This window comes from Enoplosus armatus, chromosome 22 (genome assembly GCF_043641665.1).
Source record: "Enoplosus armatus isolate fEnoArm2 chromosome 22, fEnoArm2.hap1, whole genome shotgun sequence".
Taxonomy (NCBI): domain Eukaryota; kingdom Metazoa; phylum Chordata; class Actinopteri; order Centrarchiformes; family Enoplosidae; genus Enoplosus; species Enoplosus armatus.
In genome coordinates this window covers 2,102,593-2,127,500 of record NC_092201.1, presented here as the reverse complement: position 1 = coordinate 2,127,500, position 24,908 = coordinate 2,102,593, and the positions used below count along the sequence as shown (strand labels likewise).

Genomic DNA, 24,908 nt, shown 5'->3' with positions numbered 1-24,908 from the left:
CTGCAGATAACTGAGCATCACTTCTCCCTCCTCCACTGGATAGAAGCTGCTTCTTCTGTCGTACGAGTGAAAGCTTTAGATTTACATGTGAAACTTTCACACCACAGATGTTTCAAAACCACGGACACCTGTTGAGTGGGAGTTGTCCCAAAACTAGATGGGAAGATAAGATATTTTTTGTCAAGCTGCGGTTGATTTGAACCTTTGGAAAGCTGGAAGTAGAGCTGCAACTATTAGTCGATTAGAAAATTTATTTTGATGATAAAATATTCAGTTTCCAGCTTCTCAAATGTGAATGTTTCGTGGTTTCTTTGGTCTTCTACAATTGTAAATTGAATATCTTTGGATATCTTTGGACCAAGCGATTCACTGTTTATTTGAGAACATATTCAGTGAAAGTAATCGTCAACTGCAGCCGGAAGCCGTTGTTTAATCCTTCTCTCTCTGTCCACAGTGTTGTGTGTGAGATCGGCCCGGCAAGGCGAGTTCCACCTTCTGACCTCCCGATTGAACCAAACAACAGTGGAGCCGTGGAGATTGAAGTAGAGGGCGGCAGAAGAGGGACGTCTCAGGTCATTTTCACCTATCGGGTACGTCTGAACCTAAACACGACGCTTCCAAATTTAAAAGCCTAAAAATCCGTGATGTGGACATCCCTACACATGACTGTCGACTCAACAGCATGATCATATTCCAGTGTGTAGTTGGGTAGTACAGTGTGCATCCTGTCTGCTTTACTAAACTCACATTTCACTTCCTGTAGCAGGTGTGTTAGTGCCTCATTTACACAGCAGTTTGATAACATTCACAATCCCTCCTCCATCAGAAAAACAGCCGCTTTGTGTCTTGATTTTGTCATTTAAACCATCTCGATTCAGCTGCTGGAAGCTTTTCAAAATGGTTGAAATCTGGCACCCTGAAACCTGCAGACGCCGTGTACACACCTCATCACAGTTTCTGAGGCAATACAGAAGATTCTGTGACACGACGTCTTTGAACCGCGGAGATCAAATCCCAGAAACATTAAAAGGTTTATAACAAAGTAAAAGCACACGGCCTTCCCTCTGGTGTGGTGCAGGGAAATCTGCTCCCTGAAGAAGCAGCAATGCGTGAAAACCTCCGTCACATACAAATTCACCGCCGCAACAAAACTGTATTCAGCTCCAGCAGTTCTTCCCACAAATAGAGAAACAAATATGGTCGAATTAAATACGTTTCACCTGCTGCTCTGTCGCGTTTCTCCAACTAGGCTCAGTCGTTTCATTTAAATGTTGTTCACTGTCATATTTCTTGGTTTTTTTTTTCTATTGAGCTGACAAAAAGCTAATTAAAGAAAACTGCTGAGACCGAAATGACTAATTTGCGTCTTCAGCAGCGGTACGTCTCCGTCTGGAAACTCCCCAACTTTAAACTTCCCTCAGAGTCTGGATTTGTTTGTCCTGCTGTCGAGGTAATTTAAAGGGACACTGCAGGGTAGTTAGACAGTGCTGTTACAGCCCGCCTGGTTCTGAAATGATTAGTCAACAAATCAATTAGCTGATTGTGAGAAAATGTGTTCTTTTTCATATCCTGTAGATTTGATTTGCTCATTGTTGCGTATCTGCTAGTGAATCTCCGTCTTCTTTATGCCAAAGTCAAAATATAGAGCCGTCTGTTTCTTTGTCGAGTATATTTCAGTCGCTGCTTCCTCCTGAGCTGCTGTTTTGTTTGTGTGTAACTTCCAACCAGGCAGAGTTGTTCAGAGTTTGTCTCTCTTCGGGGATGTTTATTCTTGTGTTTGCGGCTCTCTCTGCCAGAACAGCGAGAACAAATCTGAAACACCGACGAACCAAATGCTTAAGTATATCTCAGCAGCTGCACACCACACACTGCTGTGCTGACTTAGAAAACATTGTTTTACTCCTTCACTTTGGATTCATATTTACGCCTTTATTTTTGCTTCCAAACAACCACAAATAGCTTCTTTCACACACTGTGCTCGACTGCTGTGTCGTAATTCTCCAGACAGATTGACTTCTTAAATTTCCAAGGTGCTTTATCCTCCAGTGTAGCTGAGAATTAATATCCCCTCTTGTTTTGTTTGTCATGCTGTCAGCTCTGCACAAAACCTTCCAGTACAAACAGGAAACCAAGCAGCTGCTGTGTTTCTCCTTTATCAATATTCTTCAAGCACACAAGTAAATAAAACTCCCCCACAGTGAACTTCGACAGTGAAACTGATTATTATTTTCTTTCAGTTATAGCTCGCTACTTAAATAGCATGGGGGGTGGCTTATTTAGCTCTGGAAATTTGAACATGTTTTGGTCTCGATGTGATCAAAGCGTTCGCACCTGCAGGACGGCAGCTGGAACATCATGAACTCCACTCGGTTAAAGTTTAATGTCTCGTTTCATTTTTCTCTTTGTTTTTGTTTGTCTGTCTCTGCCATTTGGTTTGATGCATTTTTGTTCTTGAAATGTGATTGTTTTCATGCCAAAGCCTTCACAAAGTGTTCCCCCTGAAAATAGCTGGTTTCAGAATGAAAAGTAAAACATCACAGACTGCAGTGACGGATATGAAGACTTATTAGAAGTCGTAATAAAGTGAAGACTCTGGACGGTGACGCTGAAATGAGTCTCAAACATTTCCACCACTTTGGTCCAGACTGAAATATCTCAACAACTGTTTAATGCATTGCCATGACATTTGGTGCAGACGTTCATGGTCCCCAGAGGATGAATCATACCGACTTTGGTGATCATCTGATGTTTCATGAAGCGCCACCATCAGGTCAAAGTTTAAATTTGTGCTGCGCTTTGTTTTAGGACCAAATAACTGAAAAACGAATGACATTCCCATCAGCCTCAGCTGTACTTTGTGTTTAGTGCTAATTAGCAACTGTTAGCATGCTAACACACAAGCAAACATTATACCTGCTAAACATCGTCATGTTAGCGTTGTCATTGTGAGCATGTTAGCATTTAGCTCAAAGCACTTGGTTGTAGACACTCAGTCTTGTTTTTTGGAGGAATCTAGATGCAATCTTTGGTGACATTTAGCAGTTGTTAATATTGTTAAAAGCGCTTTCTGTTAGCACTTTTATGTTGTATGTCTCTGTGATGTATGGCAGGATTTAAAGCCGATTTCTCACAGAAAAATGACCCATTGTACTCGAAACACGAATAGTCATGAATGAAATAAAACAAGAAACAAACAGCTAACTCGTTGTCTTCTTTGTCCAGGACCCCAAACCAGCCGCCGTCCTCCCAGCGAAGGGTCCAGCGGCCGGAGGAACCCTGATCACCATCAGCGGAGAAGACCTGGACACTGCAACTAAAGACGACGTCGCCGTCACAGTGGGGGGAGTTCTCTGTGAAGTGTAAGCAACACCTGTTTTACAGTGGAATGTATTATCATATACTTATGTCTTCTGAAGAGACAGTTGGACATGATCTTCCTCTCTCGTCTTCAGCGTATCGTTCGGCGAACGGATCACCTGTAAGACCGGGAGGTATCGTGGGCAGAAGGTGCCCTCTGACCCGTTAACAGTGACGGTGAAATACGGTAGAAACACCACCAAAGACATCCCAGCTGCATACCAGTACTCTGATAACCCCAAGATCACAGATTATTACCCCAAGGCCAGCTTCGTGTGGTGAGTGTGTTTTTAAACAGGGGTTTGGTGGTTCTGTAGACAGACTTAGTATTTTGTAATCAGAGACGTCCAGAGTCCATCCCAACTATCGGTATCGGCTAAAATGAAGCTGGCAAAATACACAGACTGGCTAAGATCTGACGCTAATTATCATTAGCAAAGAGCTGCTGATAATTAGAGGTTTAAAGGTTTTTTGGATGTGCCAGGAGTTATTTTCTCTCTTCTACTCAACATATGAATCTTTGAAATGAAGGAAAAGGAAAACAAATCCTCAGTTAAAGCGCGTCTGTCTGTCTTTAAACGGTGCGTCATATTTGACGATGTTGAATGTTTTGCTTATAAAACCTCAAATTTGATCGTCAGTTAAATGTGTATGTGTAAAAGTATCCTAAAATATAAATCAAAGTACTGAAAAGTGAGTAAATGTGTTTTTAATAATTAATTCCACCTCTCCGTGTGTGTGTGTGTGTGTGTGTGTGTGTGTGTGTGTGTGTGTGTGTAGTGGTGGTCGAAGGATTGTGGTGGTGGGAAACGGTTTTGACCTGATCCAGAGAGCCACGATGAAAGTCCTGCCCTCCGCTGACGAGTTTTCACAGAACACCACTCCTGTAGAGGTAAGTGGGGCTAAACTGGGGCTAAGCTAAACCCAGACAGTGACCAGCATGTTGGTGAATCAGCTTCTGAATAATCAGCTGCTCTGCAGTGGACAGAACAGATAGCAGAGAGAGAGCAGTAAAGAGGATTTACGGAGTCAGTCTGTTGTATCACTTGAGACGAATAAACAGAGCCTTCTCCACCAGAACGACACCTGTAACCACGGTAACTGTGTGACAAAGATGGCGACGGCTGTACCCTCAAAATGCTCAGAAGACATTTTAAAATTAGACTAAAATGTCTTTTTGTTGATTAAAACTAACAAAACTCAAATTACTAAAATTTGACCAAATCTAATGAACATTTTCAACATTTTGTATGTGTTTGTACGCAGTTGTTGTTGTTGTTGTTGTTGTTGCGGCAGATTGATGTTTGTTGGTTTAAGTGGCACTTCATTTCCTCAGCTTCTCTCTCTCACTCTTGTTCCCAGCTTCATTTCTCTGCAGAGAGTTTGTTTTGTCTTCTTCTGCTCTTTATTTATCGCTGCTGCAAAACTAGTTTTCACTCTCACTTGTAAACTCTGTTCTCTCTGCTTTTCTTTCTCGCCACCCTGTTGTTTCGTCTTCAGTCTTTTATTTTTTTTTATCATGTTAGCGTTTTAAATATTGTTTTTAATAATGAGAAAAGAAAACATTTTAGTAAAGATAATATGCAGCTGGATTATCTGTTAAAGTGGTGTGTGAACGGTGTTTTTTACATATCAAAGCAGAGCAAATAAATTGGTTGCAACTAAAATGATGATCTCAAAAATGATGTTATGTTATGACATGTTAATACAAATGAAACCGTTAAGTTCCTTCACCGTAAAGCATTAAAAGTTTACCCGTCGATGGATGGAAGTTCAAGAACGTGTACAAGTAATCGTAAAAAAAGATCAAGCATTCAGCATTTTCCTTTCTTTGTTCTTGTTGATCAGTTCTACAATAAATGTGCGATCAGTCAAACTACATAATATCAGAGGTGGACGACACTGACGAGACCGAATCTAATATTTAATAAAAGCTTAATATCGGCTGGATGTTTATCGGTCTGCAGCTACAACTGACTCTTGTTCTTTTCTGAGTCAGAAACCTGAAACAGAGAAAAGGGGACGACGCTTCTATTTCACTGCTGAATAGCTTTGAGTGACAGAGTCTCTCGGGAAAGATTCACTGCAGGGGAGAGAAGGTGAAGCCGTCTTATCGTCGCTTCATCAAAAGCTGCTGTCTGAACCGGGAAGAAAGAGGGGGGGGAGGCACAGTGGGGAGGCAGAGAGACAGAAGAGGGAAGAAAGAGACGGAGGGGGGAGGAAATCTGAAGTAAAAGTTACGCCTGCACAGAAAATCTGGAACCTGTTGGAGGCACTTTTCTTTTAACCATCAGAAGAAAAGTACAAATATTATATTTAAACCTGCAACGTGATCCTTCATGTGGAGTCGTGTTTGATTCACCTGATGAATCTGAGTCCAGTATTCACTCACTTTTAGCTCCCTTTTAATAATCAGTAATCAATACTCAAGGCTCCACTATGTTCGTGTGCCTGTGAGCAGGTAGAGTACGGTGGCTTTTCAGGGATTTCCTTCTGAAAACAGCTGCCTGCTGCAGCCAAAAACAACACCAGACAGATTAACAATGAGCTGAAACTCTCTATGAAACAAAAAGAAACATGTCTGTCTTCGTGAAGTGAAACCATCGACTCGCTGTTTAGCTCTCTGTACCGTAAATATCCTCTTTTTTAAAAGACAAGCGCTATTTTTTACACTTCCAAGGCCTAAAAAGGCATAAATACATATAGACATATATATGTAGCATGTAGAAATCGTTGTGCCACAGCTCCTTCATCTTTCCTCGTCTTCATGTCCCTCTCAGTTCGTCCAGGAGGCTCTGAGTAAGAACGACACCGTCCTCCAGTTTTACTCTCCGCCGGTGACCTGCTGCTTCGACAGCCAGTCTCTCAGGACGGTTCTCCACCTGGACAACGTGATGGAGGATCTGAAGGGCTTCGACTACCACCCCGACCCCACCTTCAACAAGCTCGCCAAGAACGTCATCACGGAGACCAGCATCATCATCGTCACTGTGAGGACAGAAATGTACACTTAATGTATCACTCCTTATCTCTTGAATCTGTCGAGGTCACTCTCTCGTTCTTGCTCTCGTCAGGGTCGAGGTTTCTCCAAGGCGATGACGGCCAAAGAGGCTCAGGCGTTTGTCGGAGACGCCTCCTGTCACGTGAACATACTGCAGGTAAACACGCAGACAAGAAACGTTTCTCTGTTTCGCCTGCATGAGTGATAAATACCGCTCCAGAGGTTTATAATGGCTTTTTAATGGATTAAACTGTAAAGATGGAGCTGATATTGGCATTTAACTCAACGTTCAGACAGTCACATCATCCACGTGACGTTGGTTCAAGGTGACGCTGTCACGCCGCAGAAACACAGGCTTCCAGAAACGCAGCATTAAGCCGCACTTAACACTTCATCTCTACTGTAACACGACACAGCAAAGCATTCAGCTGCCAGCTCTTCTGCTTCTACACCTCAGCATGTTCAGATGTGCCTAAAAATATATTTACGTATGTTTTCTGAACTGAACAGTTGCTGCACCGTCATTGGGCAAAATTTGCAGACGAGTGATGCAACATGGTGTTTGTACCAGTGGGTTTTAAGAAGAGTGTACAGTCCACAGTTGAGTTGGAAAGCTGACTTGCGGTCTAACATGTGGTGACTCTTTTCTCTCATCTACAGGATGATAAGTTGATCCTGGAGGCTCCTTCATCACAGCCCAGAGCCAGGTCCAAACGCCAACGCAGAGACACAACCAACGACCTGCTGGAGCTAATGGTAACCACGCAACCACATTATGTTGTGTTCAGGGGCTCACGTGAAAATGTAACTTCATACATGTCCACTTTTGTATGATTAACATCATGGGTTTTTTTCACCCATGTGCCTAAAATTACTTCTTAAGCCCCATTCGGACAGGACAAAAGCCTCCACAGGAGAGTTAAAGGGAGACAAATACACTACGTGAGGTGAATTTGAGTCAAAAATCATACTCCTTCTTAGATTCAAATCTTTACACACAGACATGAAACACATGTTGATATCGTTCAGTGTGACTTATACTTCCGGAGGATCTCATTATCTCTGATGTCCATCATGAATAAACGTCCATAAATCTGCTTCGAAATCATAGAAAAACGGCGCTTCAGAACTTGCCTGAGAATCATCACATTTTTAAGTTTTCTTCAGTATCAAAGTCATCCTGTGATAGTTGTCTGTACGTCCATGGGTACACTGCAAACAGGAAGTGCTAATAGCCAATTCGGCATACTTTTAATGGTGCCAATTTGCCAAAATGTAAACAAATATAGGCTAAAACGGGGAAATAGCAGTCCCTTCCTGTAGCTGACATTACAGCAGCACATTTGATGCACTTTTACAGCGTCTTGTTCTCCTGATGGCTTTATTATTTTCTGTTGTCATGTTGGTTCCCAAATAGGCCTGTATGTTAGTGTTCAGATGAGCAAGAATGTTTTTGGCTTCCTCCAGTTTCGCACAGACATTTTCACACTGAGCTGATGGGGGACAAGCATCTCTTCATGCTGAAAAAACATTTCACTTTAAAAGGATGTTGCTCCAGACGGAATTGAAATTACAGGAGGACCAGTGAGGACAGAAAAACAGAAAGTCATTGCGGCACATATGCACTCCAGACAGGATTAAAATCACATAAAGACAGAAATTCAGTCTGAATGGAGCTTTATACTGTTTTGGATCAGTTGCTCATATATTTAATGTATGTAAAGTATGACTCTCTGCCTCTCTCCAGGTGAAGTTTGGTCATGGCGAGTGGAAGGTGGGCACAGTCTACTACGCCAGAAAAGACGACATTCCTCTGGCTATAATCATCCCTGCAGTTATCGTACCGATGCTGCTCTTCATCGCCGTGTCCGTATACTGCTACAGGTTTGACAAATTATCCAATTCTCAAAGATAAATAAATAAATACACAGACGCATTTGTTTTTCTGTGTGCTGATGTGTTTAAATATCTTTCTTTGGTATGTGTGTTTTTCACTACCAGGAGGAAGAGTCAGCAGGCAGAGCGAGAGTACGAGAAGGTGAAACACCAACTGGAGAATCTGGAGGAAAGTGTCCGAGATCGCTGCAAGAAAGAGTTCACAGGTACACGCACTCACCTGACAGCTGTGAAGTCACAAGTTACAAAGTTTTCACGCATGGCTAAAAACCTTTGTGCTGATTATTTCCATATATTTTACAGTTTCAGAAAAATGTCTACAAAAGTCCATTCTAAGCTCGAACTTATCAGGGCTGAGTTTTAAAACTACTATTAAAATTTCAAATAATCTGTCACTTTACATTCATCTACCAAAGGTTTTACGGATATTTATTGTAATACACCAATATTTTTACCAAGTATTCAGAGTGTTGACATCTACCTCGGTCTCAATTCTCAAACAAATTCTCTGTTTCCCTGTTTTAGCCTATATTTGTTTACATTTTGACAAATTGGTACGATTAAAAGTATCCCGAATTCGCTATTAGCACTTCCTGTTTGCAGTGTGCTCATGGATGTACAGACAACTATCAATGAATTACTTTGATACTGAAGAAAACTTAAAAATGTGATGATTCTCAAGCACATTCTGCAGTTCGTCACATGAAGGTTTCCAGTGTCCGAGCCGAGCAGCGGACACAGCACAAACTTCTTTTTTTTGTCAGCATCTTGTCACACGTTGGGTTCACAGATCAGAGGTCACCACTTTGACAGTTTATCTCCATAATGTGAACTCCTGCCAACAACGATTCAGCAAAACGAGCAGCGCTTTGGCTCAGACTCGGCGAGCTCGGTGGACCGTTTTCAGCTGGATCTAACAGCCCTGTTATTGAGCTTGGGGGGTCTCCAAAGAGACTTTAAGAGTGGGAATATTCAGTCAAAGTGGTTGAATACTACATATAAAGACATAAAAACGTATGCCAATTGTAGCTTGTAATGTAATTAACCGTCCTGAGCCCCGTAGTTACTATCACTACGCCTCAAGCTTTCCATTCTTGTATAGCACACAGTATTTATAATGATATCGTAGGCAGATTTACTGTTGAAATTATCTGTAATTATTTGAAACAGTTGGGTACTGATGTCACACAAAGATGGATAAAAGCCGCTTCATTATTTCCAGCCAGAAACCGGCTGGAATTGCAACTGTCCTTAGCAGATTTTGTCTGCTGTAGCTAGCTAGCAAATTAAGCTAATTTTAGCTCCAGTTGGTTGAATTGGTTGAAAACACTGTCACGGCTGACTTTTAATATTTCCAGTATGTTGAGGAGGAAGTTAAGATCAGACTACAAACACAAGGGATAACTCGGAAAATTTGTTTGGCTGGAGCTGCTGGAGTATATAATTCCCCAAATCAAATAAAACATTAGGCACAGAGCCGCTAACGTTAGCCTGAACTCTGATAGCTTCCAGGACCAGGTTCCACACAGTGGATGTGCTCGTTGTGAACTTTATTTTCTCAAACTAATGTAGCATTAGTTAGTCATATGCTGACTGTTGGCCTTGGAAGTAACGCTATGTTACTTTACTACTATAGGTAATACAGTAAGCTAGTTAGCAGGACATGCTAATGATTGAATCTTACATCAAAGCAGACTTCTTAACACTTTTGTTCTTGTGTTTTTGGTTTTGGAAAGACAAAAAAAAAAGAAGAAACCACCATCCAAACTCGACAGCTCGTGAGCAACATGGCAGTTGAAAGAAATCATACAGTATACAACAAACGACTGGATATTTTGTGATTCTTCTGTGTTTCTTAGATCTGATGATTGAAATGGAGGACCACACCAGTGACCTGAGCGAGGCCCGGATCCCCTTCCTGGACTACAAAACCTACACCGACCGTAACTTCTTCCTGCCCTCCAAGGACGGCGCCAATGACGCCATGATCACAAGAAAAATACAAATCCCAGAAGGACGCAAGGCCATCGTGGCTCAAGCGCTTAACCAGTTCTCCAACCTGCTGAACAGTAAAACCTTCCTCATCAATGTGAGTTTGAAGCTTTTGGTGGAATTATGGCTCTTGCTGCTCCTCTTATACACTAATATAACATATATTATTATCACCATTATTCATGTCATGTATTTGCAAGATCAAGAATAAACTTTCTTTCACAAACACAAATTTTAAATCCACCATATTCTCTTCTTCCAGTTCATCCGCACGCTGGAGAGTCGTCCGGACTTCAACGCCCGGGCTCGGGGTTATTTCGCCTCCCTGCTGACGGTGGCGCTGCACGGAAAACTGGAGTATTATACGGACATCATGAGGACGCTGCTGCTGGAGCTGATGGACGAACACGTTCAGAACAAAAACCCCAAACTAATGCTGAGGAGGTGAGGAAGAGACAGAAACGCTCAGCCTTGTATAACCACACACATTCATTTATCATTTATGTATTTGTATTTATTTACACTGTAATTTGAAATGTCTTCTGCAGAGTTTTTATCTCTTCTGTCTTGTGTGTGTTTCTAGGTCAGAGACGGTGGTGGAGAGGATGCTTTGTAATTGGATGTCCATCTGTCTCTATCAGTTCCTCCGGGTAACACAGATTCTTTCACTGATTCTGTGTTGTTTTTTTTACTTTCCTTCGATTTGTTTTTATTTCCTCTTCTCTTCGATCTGTTGCTCTTGCCTTTCTTCTTCCTCTCTCTTTCTTCTCCTGTTCCTTCAGTTATAATTGACTCTTAAAGAAACTGTCCTCTCTCTCTCTTTTGTTGAAACCTGTTAAGCGTTCCCGTATTTTTTGCTCTTCCTTGTGTTTTCGTGTCGGCCAATTTGGGCTGATATGTTGATGTTTGGTGTTTCTATAATTTAACATTCTCGTGGCAAACATCGTGTTCAGAACTTGACATTTCTTATGTCGTGATGGGGATCAACAGTTGAATGTCGAATGAATTTAGTCCCTCATTCCTATTGAAGTCTGGCGGCGTCCAAGTTCAAAGCCTCTTAAACAACATTTAGACTGTGGGACACTAAAACGCAGGGCGCCATTATCACAGTTATTTTGTTTGAGTGATTGAGTGATTGAGTGATTGATTGATTGATTGATGTATGTGTCCTTGTTTTAGGACACGGCAGGAGAGCCTTTATACAAACTGTTCAAGGCCTTGAAGCACCAGGTTGAGAAAGGACCGGTGGACGCCAAGATGAAGAAAGCCAAATACACACTGAACGATACGGGACTGCTGGGGGACGACGTCGAGTACTCTGTATTGGTTAGTACACACAGTACACACAAACACTGCAGTGTTCAGAGTTCTTCAGTTTAGGACGATTGTTGAAGACCAGAGACGGTATTCTTAAATCTCTTTTGGTGTTATTCAGTGTTTTTAAATCCTTTTTATGCTGGAAAAGTGAAAGTATTCAGTGTTTTCTCTTGACTGAATTGTTTTGTGGAGACCAGAAATCAGACAGCAACATCTCATTATTAGTTATTACATAAAACATGTTGATCTTTTATTGAGAACTTGATTAATTCTCAATCAACTGAAAATTGTTGGCAACGGTTTTGATAATCCGTCATTTTTTGAAGCAAAAACAGGAAACTGAGAGGCTGAGCTGTATTTTGATGTAGTGTCACGTGTCATGTAGTTGTTCAGGCACAAGTCTGTGTCATTGCAGCTGGATGGATAACTAGTGGAGCTGGTTGACAGAGCTAGTTAGCCTAGCCCTCTACACTGTGTTGTTATAACTGCCGAGGCTGATGGAGACAGACGGTGATCATGGCGACGGAGCTTTGTGTCTGTAGTCATGGATGCTCTGCTGGTGATGATCCTGGCTGTGACACATCAGTTTATAATCGGTGTAACGCTGACTCCACGCAGGCGTTGCACTCAAGCTATTTCTGAACTCCCGTTTTGGTGTCACGTCTGTCATATCTGATAGAAGCACCGCGGGTTCAAATCCTGTGTGGTTTAACGACGTCGTAGTCACGGCACAGCTACCGTAGACAAATCCACCGCATCGTGGATTCAGCCAGCGGAGCAGCTGAGCTCACGGCCGGTGGCTGTTTGCTGTCGCAGTAAATGCTTCATGTAAAGTGTCACATCGACTCTCCTCTCTGGAGTGTTTTATAACCGGACTGGACCTGCACACACAAACCTAATGCAAGGGGACTCAGAAGAGAGTATTAACTCCCATCGTGAGGATTTGCTGCTTTTCTCTGTTTCATATCATTGTAAACTAAATATCTTTTGGTTTTGGACAAAACAAGACATTTGAAGACGTCACCTCGGCCTCTGAGACGTTGTTTTTTTGACATTTCATAGAGTAAATGTTTAATTCAGAAAACAAATCAATAATGAAAACAGTCGCTAGTTGCAGCCTGACTTTTATTTTGCTCGTAGAAGTAAAAAATGCTTTCACTCCAGAGTCACTTCATATCTGTCCCGTCAGCATCAAGGTGTGTTTGTGCTGTCAGACTCTGCAGGTGTTGGTGCACGGGGAGGGACCAGATGTGACTCCAGTGAAGGTGCTGAACTGTGACACCATCTCCCAGGTGGGTTTGTTTTCTTCACCGGTCTCCGGTCTGGTCCAGCTAACCTCAGGACATGGTTTTATCTCATATATGCAGAGAATGTCAGGACACTGAACTGGAGTTTCTGGAGTTTATCGTCATTTAGGTTTACAGGTGATTCAACAAAAACCAGATCAGATTGCCTTTACCAGACAGGAAGTTGTGAGGGTCAGTCAGTCTTGTTCAGCGTTGAGGTGGACTCTTAATGTTCTGCTCTGCAGGTGAAAGAGAAGATCATCGATCAGGTCTACAGGAATCTGCCGTACTCACAGAGACCAAAGGTGGAGAGTGTCGCACTGGGTAAGACACCGATCAACATTAAACAGTTATTATACAAATAAATCAGTTTGCCGTCACCGAATGCTACGACACAACATTCAGGGTCTGAAATGAAGAGTTCGCCGCCCCCTGCAGGTGTGTGGATGGACTGCAGGGTTACAGTGAGAATACTAAAACAACAGAACTGTTTTTATCAGATTGATATATATTTATAGACTGCCGTTTATTTGATAAGAACATCAAACGTAATAACGCTGTTGCACAAAGTTCTCACACAGACTGTACGTTTAAAACAGTGATTCAACTTATTAGAGTATTTATTAATCCCATGGGGAAATGTTACCGCAGTTCACACACAGATAAATGTATATATAACCTTTATTTAATCAGGTAATCTCACTGAGATCTAGAAGGCAGACAGAAAAACAAACACAGCACATCCTGCTGCAGACCTCTTGTGTTTCTTTTTAAAACATTCAAGTTCATTGTCTCCCCCGTCCACAGAGTGGCGTCCTGGCTCCACGGGTCAGATCCTGTCCGACCTCGACCTGACCTCCCAGAAAGAAGGACGCTGGAAGAGACTCAACACGCTGGCTCATTACAATGTGAGTGTCTGGAGGCTTTCATACAAATAAAAATGATGATGAGGATGCTCGGTGACTTTAATCCTGTCTGGAGCTCATATGTGGGTCTGTCTGTGTTGATGCAGCGAGTCCATTCATCAGACCTATTCCATAAACTGAAATGTCGAGCCGCACGAGACTCGTCCTCATGCTGAAACTAAAACACTTCCTCCAGTCTTCCCTCTGACATTTAAAGAAACAGTATTTATTGCTGCTGAGAGACGAAGAGCACCTTGATGACTGTGTGTTTAGACTCAGACGGTTACTTCAATGATTTCTTGTCTTCCAGGTTCGGGATAACGCCACGTTGGTTCTGTCCAGAGTTTTGCACACACAGTCCTTCCACCAGCACCAAGACAGCCAGGAGGAGAGTATGTACACACTGAAATCCAGTTTTCAGGTTCTTCTACTTCTTGGAAGCTTTAGGATCGCGTCTCTTCCATATCTACATGTAGGAACACATGTCGACAGGCTTAAAACCTCGAACGCTGAACCAGGAAATAAATATATTAACATGTATGTAAAGAAAACAACTTAGAAATCATTGACAGCAAATGGTGACGTTTCTTAATTAACTTCATAATTAACACATATTAAGCTACAAATCTATACACTCTCACAAAGGATAAATGTATATCCAGCAAAACACTTCACATACAGCATGACAGCAAATAGGAATTAAACAGCTTATTGTGATGCTGGAGCTTTGTCGGATATTATAAACAGGCAGCAGAATTTACTCCCTAAAAACTTCAAGTGATGGAAATCTATCAGAGAGAACAGAAAGCATCTCCTTCGCGCTATAGTAACATTTTAAACGTGTGTCTCTTTCCGTAAAAGTTATTTTAACAGATGATGTTACGTCCTCCATATCTGAACAGGTCTTCTGTCTCTCTCTCTGTCTGTCCGTCTCACTCTCTGTCTGTCTGCCTTGTAGAGAACGCCCTGCTGGAGGACGACAACACCTTCCACCTGGTGAGGCCGGCAGATGAAATCGATGAGGTGAAGTCGAAGAGAGGCAGCATGAAGGACAAAGCGATGACCAAAGCCATCACTGAGATCTACCTGACCAGGCTGCTGTCTGTCAAGGTACAGCTGTGTGTGTGTGTGTGTGTGTGTGTGTGTGTGTGTGTGTGTAGTAACTAGTAACTTTACTTGAGTATTTCCATCTTCTGATACTTCTTCTCCACCACACTTCAGAGGCAAATATTGTACTTTTTACTTCAAGGTTCATTTATTAGTCTTTCTGCAACACAGGGTTGCACCTTCACGCTACACACACAGAACATACGTTCAAATGTTTGTAATTATAGAAATAAAAACAATATATACAGTTACTTATATACATATATTAGAAGCTTTGTAATTGATTGATTGTACTTTTACTTGTAACTTACTTGTAATTTACTTATTTTACTACTAAGATTTGTATTTAAAAAAGCTGATAAAGATGTTGATGTGCATTCACAGTGATTAAGCTGTGTGTGTGTGTGTGTGTGTGTGTGTGTGTGTGTGTGTGTGTGTGTGTGTTACAGGGCACTTTGCAGCAGTTTGTGGATGATTTCTTCCGCAGCGTGTTGTGTTCGGGCTCCGTCGTCCCTCCTGCCGTCAAATACTTCTTTGACTTCTTGGACGAGCAGGCGCTGAGACACGACAACGTGGACGAGGAGACGCTGCACATCTGGAAGACCAACAGGTACACAACACACACTTCCAGACACACACACATTCATGTTCATGTGGTAGAGACATTGTGTGTTCTTGTCGTCTGTACGATATTTCAGCTGGTATCTGCAATAAAACACACTGTCACATTGATTTTTACGGTTAAGAGCATCTTTATTTAACCACATTCACAGTGGAGTTTCTGCTGTTTCTTGTTATTCCTTCCCCTGTTTAATGAGCAGCTTCTAATCACCCGTCAGCACTTATTTCCACATCAGCTACGACAAAAGACAAGATGGGACAGGACACCAGATTCAAATTAGAAAAAGAAATGACACCAAAACAGTAGTAGTCATCAGAAAATATTGAAATATGTCCTTAACAGTTTGTCAGAGCCCAAAGATGATGTTAGGAAATGTTTGTTTTTTCTGACCAACAGTCCAAAACCCAAAGATATTCAGTTTACAATGAAAACAAAACAGAGAAAAGCAGCAAGTCCTCACATTTGAGACATGAGATACAGAATATTTTTATTATCAAATCGACTGACTGCACTGAACAACCTCAATGATATCGTTTACTGTGAGAGGACGACAAGAAGGCGTCTCTGAGTCGGTGTAACATGGGATCAGTGTCCAGGGTACAAGAGGGAGACTGAAACGTGGACGTCTCTGTGACTCTTGAACTGATTCTCCTCAGAGTCTCAGCTGGAGATTCGACCTGCGAGGAAAACAAACCCGCTACGAGAAATAATTACACCGCTTCTGAAGCTGCGTCTGTGTGTGTGTGTGTGTGTGTGTTATACCTCATCAGCCACACTAGAGTGTAATTATGTCGTCATCGCTGCTGAACCAGGCGGCCGACCTGATCGTCAGTCTGTTATCAGAACGACACGACGACGATGGAGAAGAAGAAGAGACAGAAATATTTCTTTTTTTCTGTAACTTCTCTGCTTTCACTCTGACCTGTCAGTCATCAGGAAGACACACACACACACACACACACACACACACACACACACGTTGGACTATGAAATATTTATCAGTTGTAGTGAATTATTGACGAGGGGTTATGATCTGTGGAAGTAGAGATGGCAGGAAGAGATGAAGGCAGGAGGGAAGGGAAACTGTCAGCAGGTCCTTAAAAAGTCTGGAAAAGTCTGAAATCGACTAAGTACATTTACTTGAGTACTCAAGGTTTTCAGGCCACTTTCTTCTTCATCTTATTACTTCACTACACTTACATGACAGCTTTACTTACTTTACAAAGTAAGAGTTTATAAAATATGAAATATGATGTTTTGTTATAAAAAAAAAAAAAGTTTCATTTCCAGCTTCACAAATGTGTTAAATGTGTTAAAGCAGACTTTTAAAATGTGTTTTATTTGATGTGATATCCAGTTCCTGGTTCTCTAAAAAGTCCGATCTGGTTCTCTCTGTGACTTCAGCTTGCCTCTGCGGTATTGGGTGAACATCCTGAGGAACCCCCACTTCATCGTCGACGTCCACGTGACGGAGGTGGTGGACGCTTCGCTGCACGTCATCTCTCAGACCTTCATGGACGCCTGCACCAAGACGGAGCACAAACTCAGCAGAGTCAGTTCACACAAAGAAAGATCATACAAACTGTTCAGGAGTCTGGAAACTTTATGCTCTCTGAGTCTGATGTCTGATTCAGTTTCAGGATTTGTTTGTCCAGGGGAGGTGTGAGGATTTTAACATTAGTATGTGGTTTTAATTCCGTCTGTTTCACCCCCACCACAGTAATAATTACAGTTGAAATTACCTACTGGTCCTCCTATAATTTGAATACTGTTTGGAGTGATGTCCTTGTATTTTTAACCTATATTTGTTTATATTTTGGCAAATTGGCGCCATTAAAAGTATGCTGAATTAGCTGTTAGCACTTCCTGTTTGCAGTGTACCCATGGACGTACAGACAGCTATCACTGGATCACTGTGATACTGAAGAAAACTTAAAAATGTGATGATTCCCAGCCAAGTTCTGAAGCGTCTTTTTTTCTATGATTTGTAAGCGGATTTGGGAAAACAACGTATTCACGCGGTTGTTATCAGAAGTCTTTGGGACACACAGGAAGTGACTGCAGCAGACGAGGAGGCAGGCTGAAGGAAACTGTTAATTACACTTAATCACAAAATAAACCCTGGACTGTTTGAGTGTGCAGGAGCATCCAAGAGAGGATTTTCTCTGTAAAAACATCTTCACTCTGGTTCTGCTTTTTGGAAATGATGATGATTCTGAGAAACCTTGAAAATGATCTTTAATCTGTGTTTTTTTTCTCTCTCTCTGACTGCAGGAGTCTCCCAGCAACAAGCTGCTCTATGCAAAAGAGATTTCCACGTACAAGAAGATGGTGGACGAGTGAGTTTGTCGCACTAAATATGCAGAAAATAAAAAAGATGTGTGTTAAATAGTACAGCTGGCTGCATGTGGGCCCATCAGCTGGAGAGACCTGACAGCCAAACTGAACACGTATTCAACTTAGATTATTAGTAGTTATTAAGTAGAACTGTCTGACGTGATTTGATGCTGCTGTCTGAACATGGACAAGATGTTTTGACTGTGTGTGTGTGTGTGTGTGTGTGTGTGTTTTCCCCAGTTACTACAAGGGCATCAGACAGATGGTTCCAGTCAGTGACCAGGACATGAACACACACCTTGCTGAGGTGTCCAGGGTATGAAACACCTTCTCCGTGTGGATAGATGGATAGATGTTTATGCTTATTTAAAGTCCTTATTCATTAATTATGTTAAAATTAAATAGAACACACTCATGCCTTGTATTTAAGTACAAATTTGAGGTACTTGTACTTTTACTTGAGTATTTCCATTTTATGCGACTTTAAACTGTAACTGTTGTAACATGTGACCTTTGTTTCCACTTCTTAGCAACACACAGACAAGCTGAACACCCAGGTGGCCTTACATCAGCTGTACCAGTACGCCAGCAAGTACTATGATGTGGTGAGAATTGGCTTCCAATGTCTTGGTGTAGTTACTCACTTTAACAGTAAAACACTTATTGATATAAAAATATTACCATGAAAATATTAGATATTGGCTGTCAGCTGCTTGAGTCTCGCTTTGTTTTCATTTTTGTCATTTTGAGTAAAAAAAACTGCCAAACTTCAGTGAAAGAAATGGACATTTTAAATGTTGTGTTATCGTCTTCTTTAGATCATCCAGTCGCTGGACGAGGACCCAGCAGCCCAGAACAAACAGCTCACCCTTCGCCTCCAACAGATCGCTGCCGCTCTGGAGAACAAGGTCACCGACCTTTGACCTCTGACCTCGTGGAGGGGTCAGGGGGAGGAGCTAACGGCTACTAAAACACAGGATGTTGTTTTCCATTTAAGGACTCAAAGGAGGACGAGCTCGCGGACTCTAGCGAATGTTTGACCATGTAAGGACTGAAGTGGGAGGGGCCAGTGGAGCCACAGGAAGCTGTTGACCACATAAGGACTGAAGGGGTAGGAGTTATGGGACTGGAGATTTGGGACAAATGAAGTGTTAAGATATGCCCAGATTGGTGGAAACTGAAGCGCTGATATCCACTACAGTTGTATGGCGTACTTCCACTTGGCATCCCAAAACAAATACCAAGTAGGGATGCAAAATGGCGTCCGAAATATGGCTGCAGATGGGAGCTCTGTGAAATCAAAGGGTTATTTTTTTAATCATAGCTATGGCGTTCGGTTTGTGTAATCCTTGCACCTAGCTGTTTCTGTGTTTGGCTTCTCTACACTGCAAATTTAAATTTGACCATATAGGTACTGAAGAAAAAAAGTGCCACACAAGGAATGAAGATAGAAGATTTTTTGGATAATTGAAGAATATAAGTGAAGTAAGACACATTACCAAACATTTTCTTTTTGCAACTCAGCCCTTTTTGGAAGTTCGGATTGGAAGTACAGCTGCACCTTTGTGACCACTTTTTCCTTGTCGTATTACAGCAAAGTGTATGAACTGTGGATGTGAGGTGACTTTGCCTCTAACTCCCGATCTGAGGTCAGTTTTTCTGTCTCCATACTAAACGGTAACCTTGGAAATCTGATCTCTTGTCGGCAATAGAGAACGGTTTTCGTCCTGAAGCACGACAATGCTCGGGTGAACTTTTACGTTCAAGCAAGCTCAAATAAAAATAATCAACCAATGAAAACCCACTACGGTACACACCATTGGCCAATCAGAGGGCGTGGTTTGTCTTGATGGCACAAATTCAGGGTACGATGAATTAAGTCCAAAAATCTAATCTTGTATCACGGCCAAATGTTTTTCATATCTGATTAGCTGCAGTGTGTGTGTTTCTATGCTGATGACACTGTGCTGGAGACGCAAATCAGTTCTGTTTAGTTTGGTTATTATTATTCTTTGTATGGAGGCTTTCAGCAGATGCTTTGCATTTCCATATACAACATGAGATTTATCCTTGTTTTTACTTTCTGTGAAAAATCATGACTGCCTAATCATGTGGTCTAAACAGCCAAACACTTTTATTGTTAAGTGTGATTTTTGTTTTTATAATCTGTATAATTTCACTTCTTTTGCAATACTCCCTTCATATATAATACTGCATTTCTTTCTGTTTAACTGCACACATGAGAGGAAAAGTGTATTCTGAAGACAGATTATCCATGGATCCTCCAAAAAGGCTTAAAATAAATCTAAAATTAAGGTGGTAAAGTGTTTAAATGTATTAAATCTAGTTGCTACAGCCCCATTCGTAACAATTTCCAGCATTCTTAGAGCTGCAAAAATATGCATCAAATGCGAGTAGACTACTAGACACAGTTTGACTTATAATTGCCTTGATTTCAGCAGGGTAATGCAGTATCAGTACGGCTTTCCAGGAAGTCAAAGGTAAAATACACAGCCAAAAATCTCCTTTAATTGTCTTCCTCATTATCCTATGAAAGATTTAAAATGCATAAAAGTACAAAACAAAAGGTCAAATATTTTTCACACCAAATTTGTTTTCCATATTTTTGTGCAAATAACTGTTACACAGCTCCTGCAAAGACTTTATGGATATGTACGTGCCTCCTCCTTATTCTGCACATTAAATGTTTCATAATGTTCATGAGGTTTGGTTAATCAGAAATAGTTTTGTTTCTGGCTTGCTGAAACCTGCACAAACCCTGTCCAGAAAAATCTCTCCGTTTTCTTAAAGTGCATCAGTCATGTCATTAATGTCTGTCTCTTTTCATTTTTTAAAAATCCATAAAGCAGAGTGAGGGACAGTATGTTCATGTCAACTGTTAATTAGAGAAATATGGGATCATTCAGATTTCCAACCACTCTGTAAATGAGTGAATTGTGGACCAAGTTATTAGAAGATCTGCAACAGTCTTTGGGTTTAAGTGCCGTTACGCCACTGAAGTGTAAATTAACTCATTTATCTTCTCCTATGCTACGTATTAATCATCATCACCATAGATTCATCATGTATCTACATTATTCTTTGCCTTCTGAGCCCAGACGACGTGCTTTATGTAGTGCTTGAGTTAATATCAAAGATTAAATATGCAGTTTGTAAGTCAGATGATGAATCCCTGGCCTTCTGGGAAAGAAGGATTCCTGCTACCGAGGTTGCTCTGTTTTATTGTTTTGGGGGTTTTTCTGTGAAGTTGGATTTATTGATTCCTCTGAGGTTTCGAGTCTCATAAACTGCATCTTTAAATTCTGAAGCAATACGACCTTAAGGCTGGTGCTGCATCTTTGTACTCATGTCTCCAATTCCTTAAACTGTGGATGGACACACTGCAAGGTTCTGACCAGAATTTGGCGCCACATGACCTCCAGACACAAAGACTGAAATAAATGCATTTTAGCTTTTTTCTTTTCGCTTCTCATAAGCTTTCTTGTGGACATTTCTCTCTCCGAAATTTGTTTATGAAAGCCACTTTGGTGCCAAATAACTTCAAGAAACCGTCATGTGTGTTGTCGTGTGTGTAGTTCAAGGCTTGGACTGTCGTTTGAGTTGTATGTTTGAGGAGTGTAGCCAGAAATAAGGGGAACAAACAATTGTGTGTGAAATAATCTGATGGTACTTTTATATAAAATGTTGAAATGTGAAACTTTTTTGGGGGGTTGTTTTCAGTGCTGGTTCTGATATAAGAAAACCTGTCGCAAAATTCCACCAGCTTTTCAAAGCAAACTGCCACATTTTGCTTTTGATGTTCAGATCTTTTAAATCCTTCTTATGTTGCCGACATAAGAGCTCAATCTCTACTCACTCAACAAATATAGTTTAGTAACTGTAATCTCTATTCCTCTGCCAACACTAGCTTCTTTCTGCCTTCTTTTTGCCACCAGCGAGTGCCTTAAAGAGTAGAACTGAAAGTAGATTTGGAAGTAAAAGCCAGAAAAAAAGGTGTCTAGAGGCACATAGAGAGGCACATCTATATTAGGTTTACTGCATGTTTGTGGTTCTTAAGTGGAATCACAATGGAAAACAGGAGATGTTCAGTATTTTAGAGATGGCAAAGTGGGTCAAATGTTTTTAAAGCGTATACAAAAACCGTCATACTATTATCAACCATGTTCAGGAATTTAATTCATGTTGTAACTTGTCAGAAACCTTTCAATAAGTTTTACTTCAGTGTCAAAATGACAATGAAACGCTGGTCAAATCTATTATACTGAATAGAGGGCAGCCGGTTTCACCAGCTGTTCGTAAGTCAAAACTTAGCCTCGTTCTAACGCTGATCAATAAGGAGTTTTACACATGACTGAATTAAAACGGGTTGCACCACACAAACAAGTTCATAGAGATTAGTTACTGCTAAATATTTACACCCAGTAACTGCCAGGTGTAACTATCGTGTAGCTAATTGAAACAACTGACAAAGCTAACGTTAGCTTGGTAATATGGAATATGTTTGATGCATCTGACCTGAAACTTGATAAATGCTGTTTAAATAATATTGATGTAGATCTTGAGGATTTTATATTAAATTTCTCAAAAATAACACAACATATACCTCAAAGTATGAAACGTTGTGCCAATAACATTTGACTAAATGAGTAACGTTAAATAACATCAGTTAGGTTAGCATAACCATCGAGATAGCTCTTAAGATATTTTAATGGTGCAACCTGGTTTAGTAAATCATTTATCACTAAGAACTTAGAAGGAAGGACTTAACTTTAAAACTTATTGATTTATGAACAGCTGGTGCAACCCCAGTTCTGGGGTCTCGCCCACTCTCCTAGCAAACCTCTGTTATGCTAGCTTCTGTAAGTCAATGGGTTTAATCACAAAGGATTTCTTTTTTCTTTGTGAAAAGTTGAAACATGTTTTCTGTTCATATTCTACCCTAAATCATGTTTATTTATTTTAATAAGGAGCTAACAACAATTACTTTGTTAGCATCCAACAACATATTCCATAAATCCTATGCCACGTTTATTTCACATCAGAGAGGGTGATTACAACCGTAAAACTCTTCTGAAAGGTCTGATATATACAATTCAGAGACTCTCATGACCGCGTTAGCCTAGCTTAGCATAAAGACTGGAAGCAGCTACACAACTGCACAGTTCAAAAGTACTTCTACAACTCTAAAGCTCATTAATTACATTTTTATTTGATCTTACTGTTCTAAAATAAGCTAATCTCCTGCTGGTTGTTAGCTACCTTAGCTACCTTCCATCCCATAGGACGTGAATGCCACATTAGCCATTAGCAAACTGCTGGGCCTCATAAGAGCCGTAGTCGTTAAATGCTAACAGATTACAGTAGTAGATACCCATTTATCTTAGAATATGGATGCCTCTGCCTCGCTTAGCAACGGCTCTGCAGCAATTCATGTTGCCACATACTTCATTTCATTCAGTGGATAGCAATTAACATAAAAAGTAAAGAAAATAGAAGCAAAAGAAAATATAGACTTCCCTTTGTCAACTCCTCTACTCGTCTTTTGGGGAAAATTTTGAGATTTTACAGAAAAAGTTGTCAACGTTATGGATGATTTAATTTACAAACCATTGACCGAGCATACTGCATTGTGAATCATGGATGGTGGAAAATTTGTTTGGCACAAAACCTGATAAAAGTGTTGGTTTAACTAACACACAGTTATGTTATCTGTATATTCCCCATGCTCCAGAACAGTTTAGTGAAAATTAGACGGATGTGACCCGCATATGTGGTGTTTAATTGAGTGGTTTTCAGAGGTACAAGTGTTTGTGTGTCATGACTGGATGAAGGATCAGCACAGGGAACAGGGCCTTCACTGTAAGTAGATTTATTCGTCAGCTATTTGAGGATCTGTGTGTTTTAATGATGTAAAACTGAAGCGTATTTGAAAAATATTGTTTTATGAGGCACAAGTAAACAACAGTTTTGAGGGGTTTTGAATGTTATACAGAAAATCGCCCACTGGTACTGATGTTTTTACCAACATCGCAAGGGTTAAATGTGTTTATACCATTGTATAACAGTTTGTACGTCGAATACAACTTTCCCATTGTTTATTCTTGTAACATCATTGTAGGAGACAAGTGGTTTGGATGGACTGGACCGAGTGTAGACTTTTGAAACAGACAGAAACGGCACTTCCAGTAACCAGGAACTAACTGGTCTGGACTGGACTGGAGCCCAAATCGGTGACTCTTCTGAGGAAGTGGAGAAGTGGGCAGAAAATCCAGATCTAGGAAGTCCAAATATCCAATAAAAGATGTTTATACAAGTGGAAAGTCTTCTTCTTCTATTGCTTTGGTGTCTTTTATCTTTCTTCTCCTGTTACATTGTGTCGCAGATATTGAGTCCACAAAAGCATAATGATCAATAAACACTTTTATTTTTGACTTCAAATATGTTTTTATGTTATATATGGAATAGTTCGATTTTGGGAAATTCTCTTTTCTTTTTCTTGCGTTTTCTTTGCGTTAGATGACAAAATCAATGCCACTCTTGTCTGTGTGTTAAATACAGAGCTGGAGTTGGGCAGTGATTAGCTTAGCTTAGCATAAAGACTGGAATCAGGGGGGAACAGCTAGCCTAGCTATGTCCAAAGTTCAAAAATACACCTCTAAAGCTCACCAACACGATTCATTATCCCACTTATTCACACTCTATTTCTTTATGCTAAGCTAAGCTAATTCTAACAAGCATATATGAGAGTGGCATCAATCTTCTCATCTAACTCGGCAAGAAGGCAAACAAACGTATCTCCCAATATGCAAAATTATTCCTTCAAAGTTTTTAGACATCTAAGTTACACATAATTAATCAGATTTCAGTGTCAATGTGCCGCCTCATTTATTCACGCATTAGTCACAAATCCTGTCTGGATGTTTCGCAGCAGAAATCTGTGTTTAACTGACAAACACAGTGATACACCTCAGACAGCCTGAGGCTCTTTAACTCGGAGAGGAGCCTCCTGTTTGGGATTCAGAGGAACTCGTCATTCAAAGATATCTGCTCGCACACGTCCCATTAAA

At 40.8% G+C, this 24,908-nt stretch overlaps 1 protein-coding gene across 1 annotated transcript in view; it reads left to right on the top strand.

The window, feature by feature from the left end:
* Nucleotides 1-19,233, top strand: part of plxnb2a.1 (plexin b2a, tandem duplicate 1) — a 142,445-nt gene extending 123,212 nt beyond the window's left edge. The window contains exons 20-43 of the mRNA XM_070929238.1: nt 455-590; nt 3,223-3,359; nt 3,453-3,635; nt 4,138-4,249; nt 6,138-6,347; nt 6,432-6,515; nt 7,019-7,114; nt 8,106-8,242; nt 8,360-8,460; nt 10,114-10,343; nt 10,509-10,690; nt 10,830-10,896; nt 11,426-11,572; nt 12,778-12,855; nt 13,095-13,173; nt 13,657-13,757; nt 14,065-14,146; nt 14,713-14,864; nt 15,311-15,471; nt 16,888-17,035; nt 17,758-17,822; nt 18,061-18,136; nt 18,351-18,425; nt 18,639-19,233. Of these exons, the coding sequence (XP_070785339.1) occupies nt 455-590; nt 3,223-3,359; nt 3,453-3,635; nt 4,138-4,249; nt 6,138-6,347; nt 6,432-6,515; nt 7,019-7,114; nt 8,106-8,242; nt 8,360-8,460; nt 10,114-10,343; nt 10,509-10,690; nt 10,830-10,896; nt 11,426-11,572; nt 12,778-12,855; nt 13,095-13,173; nt 13,657-13,757; nt 14,065-14,146; nt 14,713-14,864; nt 15,311-15,471; nt 16,888-17,035; nt 17,758-17,822; nt 18,061-18,136; nt 18,351-18,425; nt 18,639-18,743 (2,944 nt within the window). The 3' untranslated portion in view covers nt 18,744-19,233. The remainder of the gene's footprint in view (nt 1-454; nt 591-3,222; nt 3,360-3,452; nt 3,636-4,137; nt 4,250-6,137; nt 6,348-6,431; nt 6,516-7,018; nt 7,115-8,105; nt 8,243-8,359; nt 8,461-10,113; nt 10,344-10,508; nt 10,691-10,829; nt 10,897-11,425; nt 11,573-12,777; nt 12,856-13,094; nt 13,174-13,656; nt 13,758-14,064; nt 14,147-14,712; nt 14,865-15,310; nt 15,472-16,887; nt 17,036-17,757; nt 17,823-18,060; nt 18,137-18,350; nt 18,426-18,638) is intronic.
* Nucleotides 19,234-24,908: the final 5,675 nt, after the last annotated feature.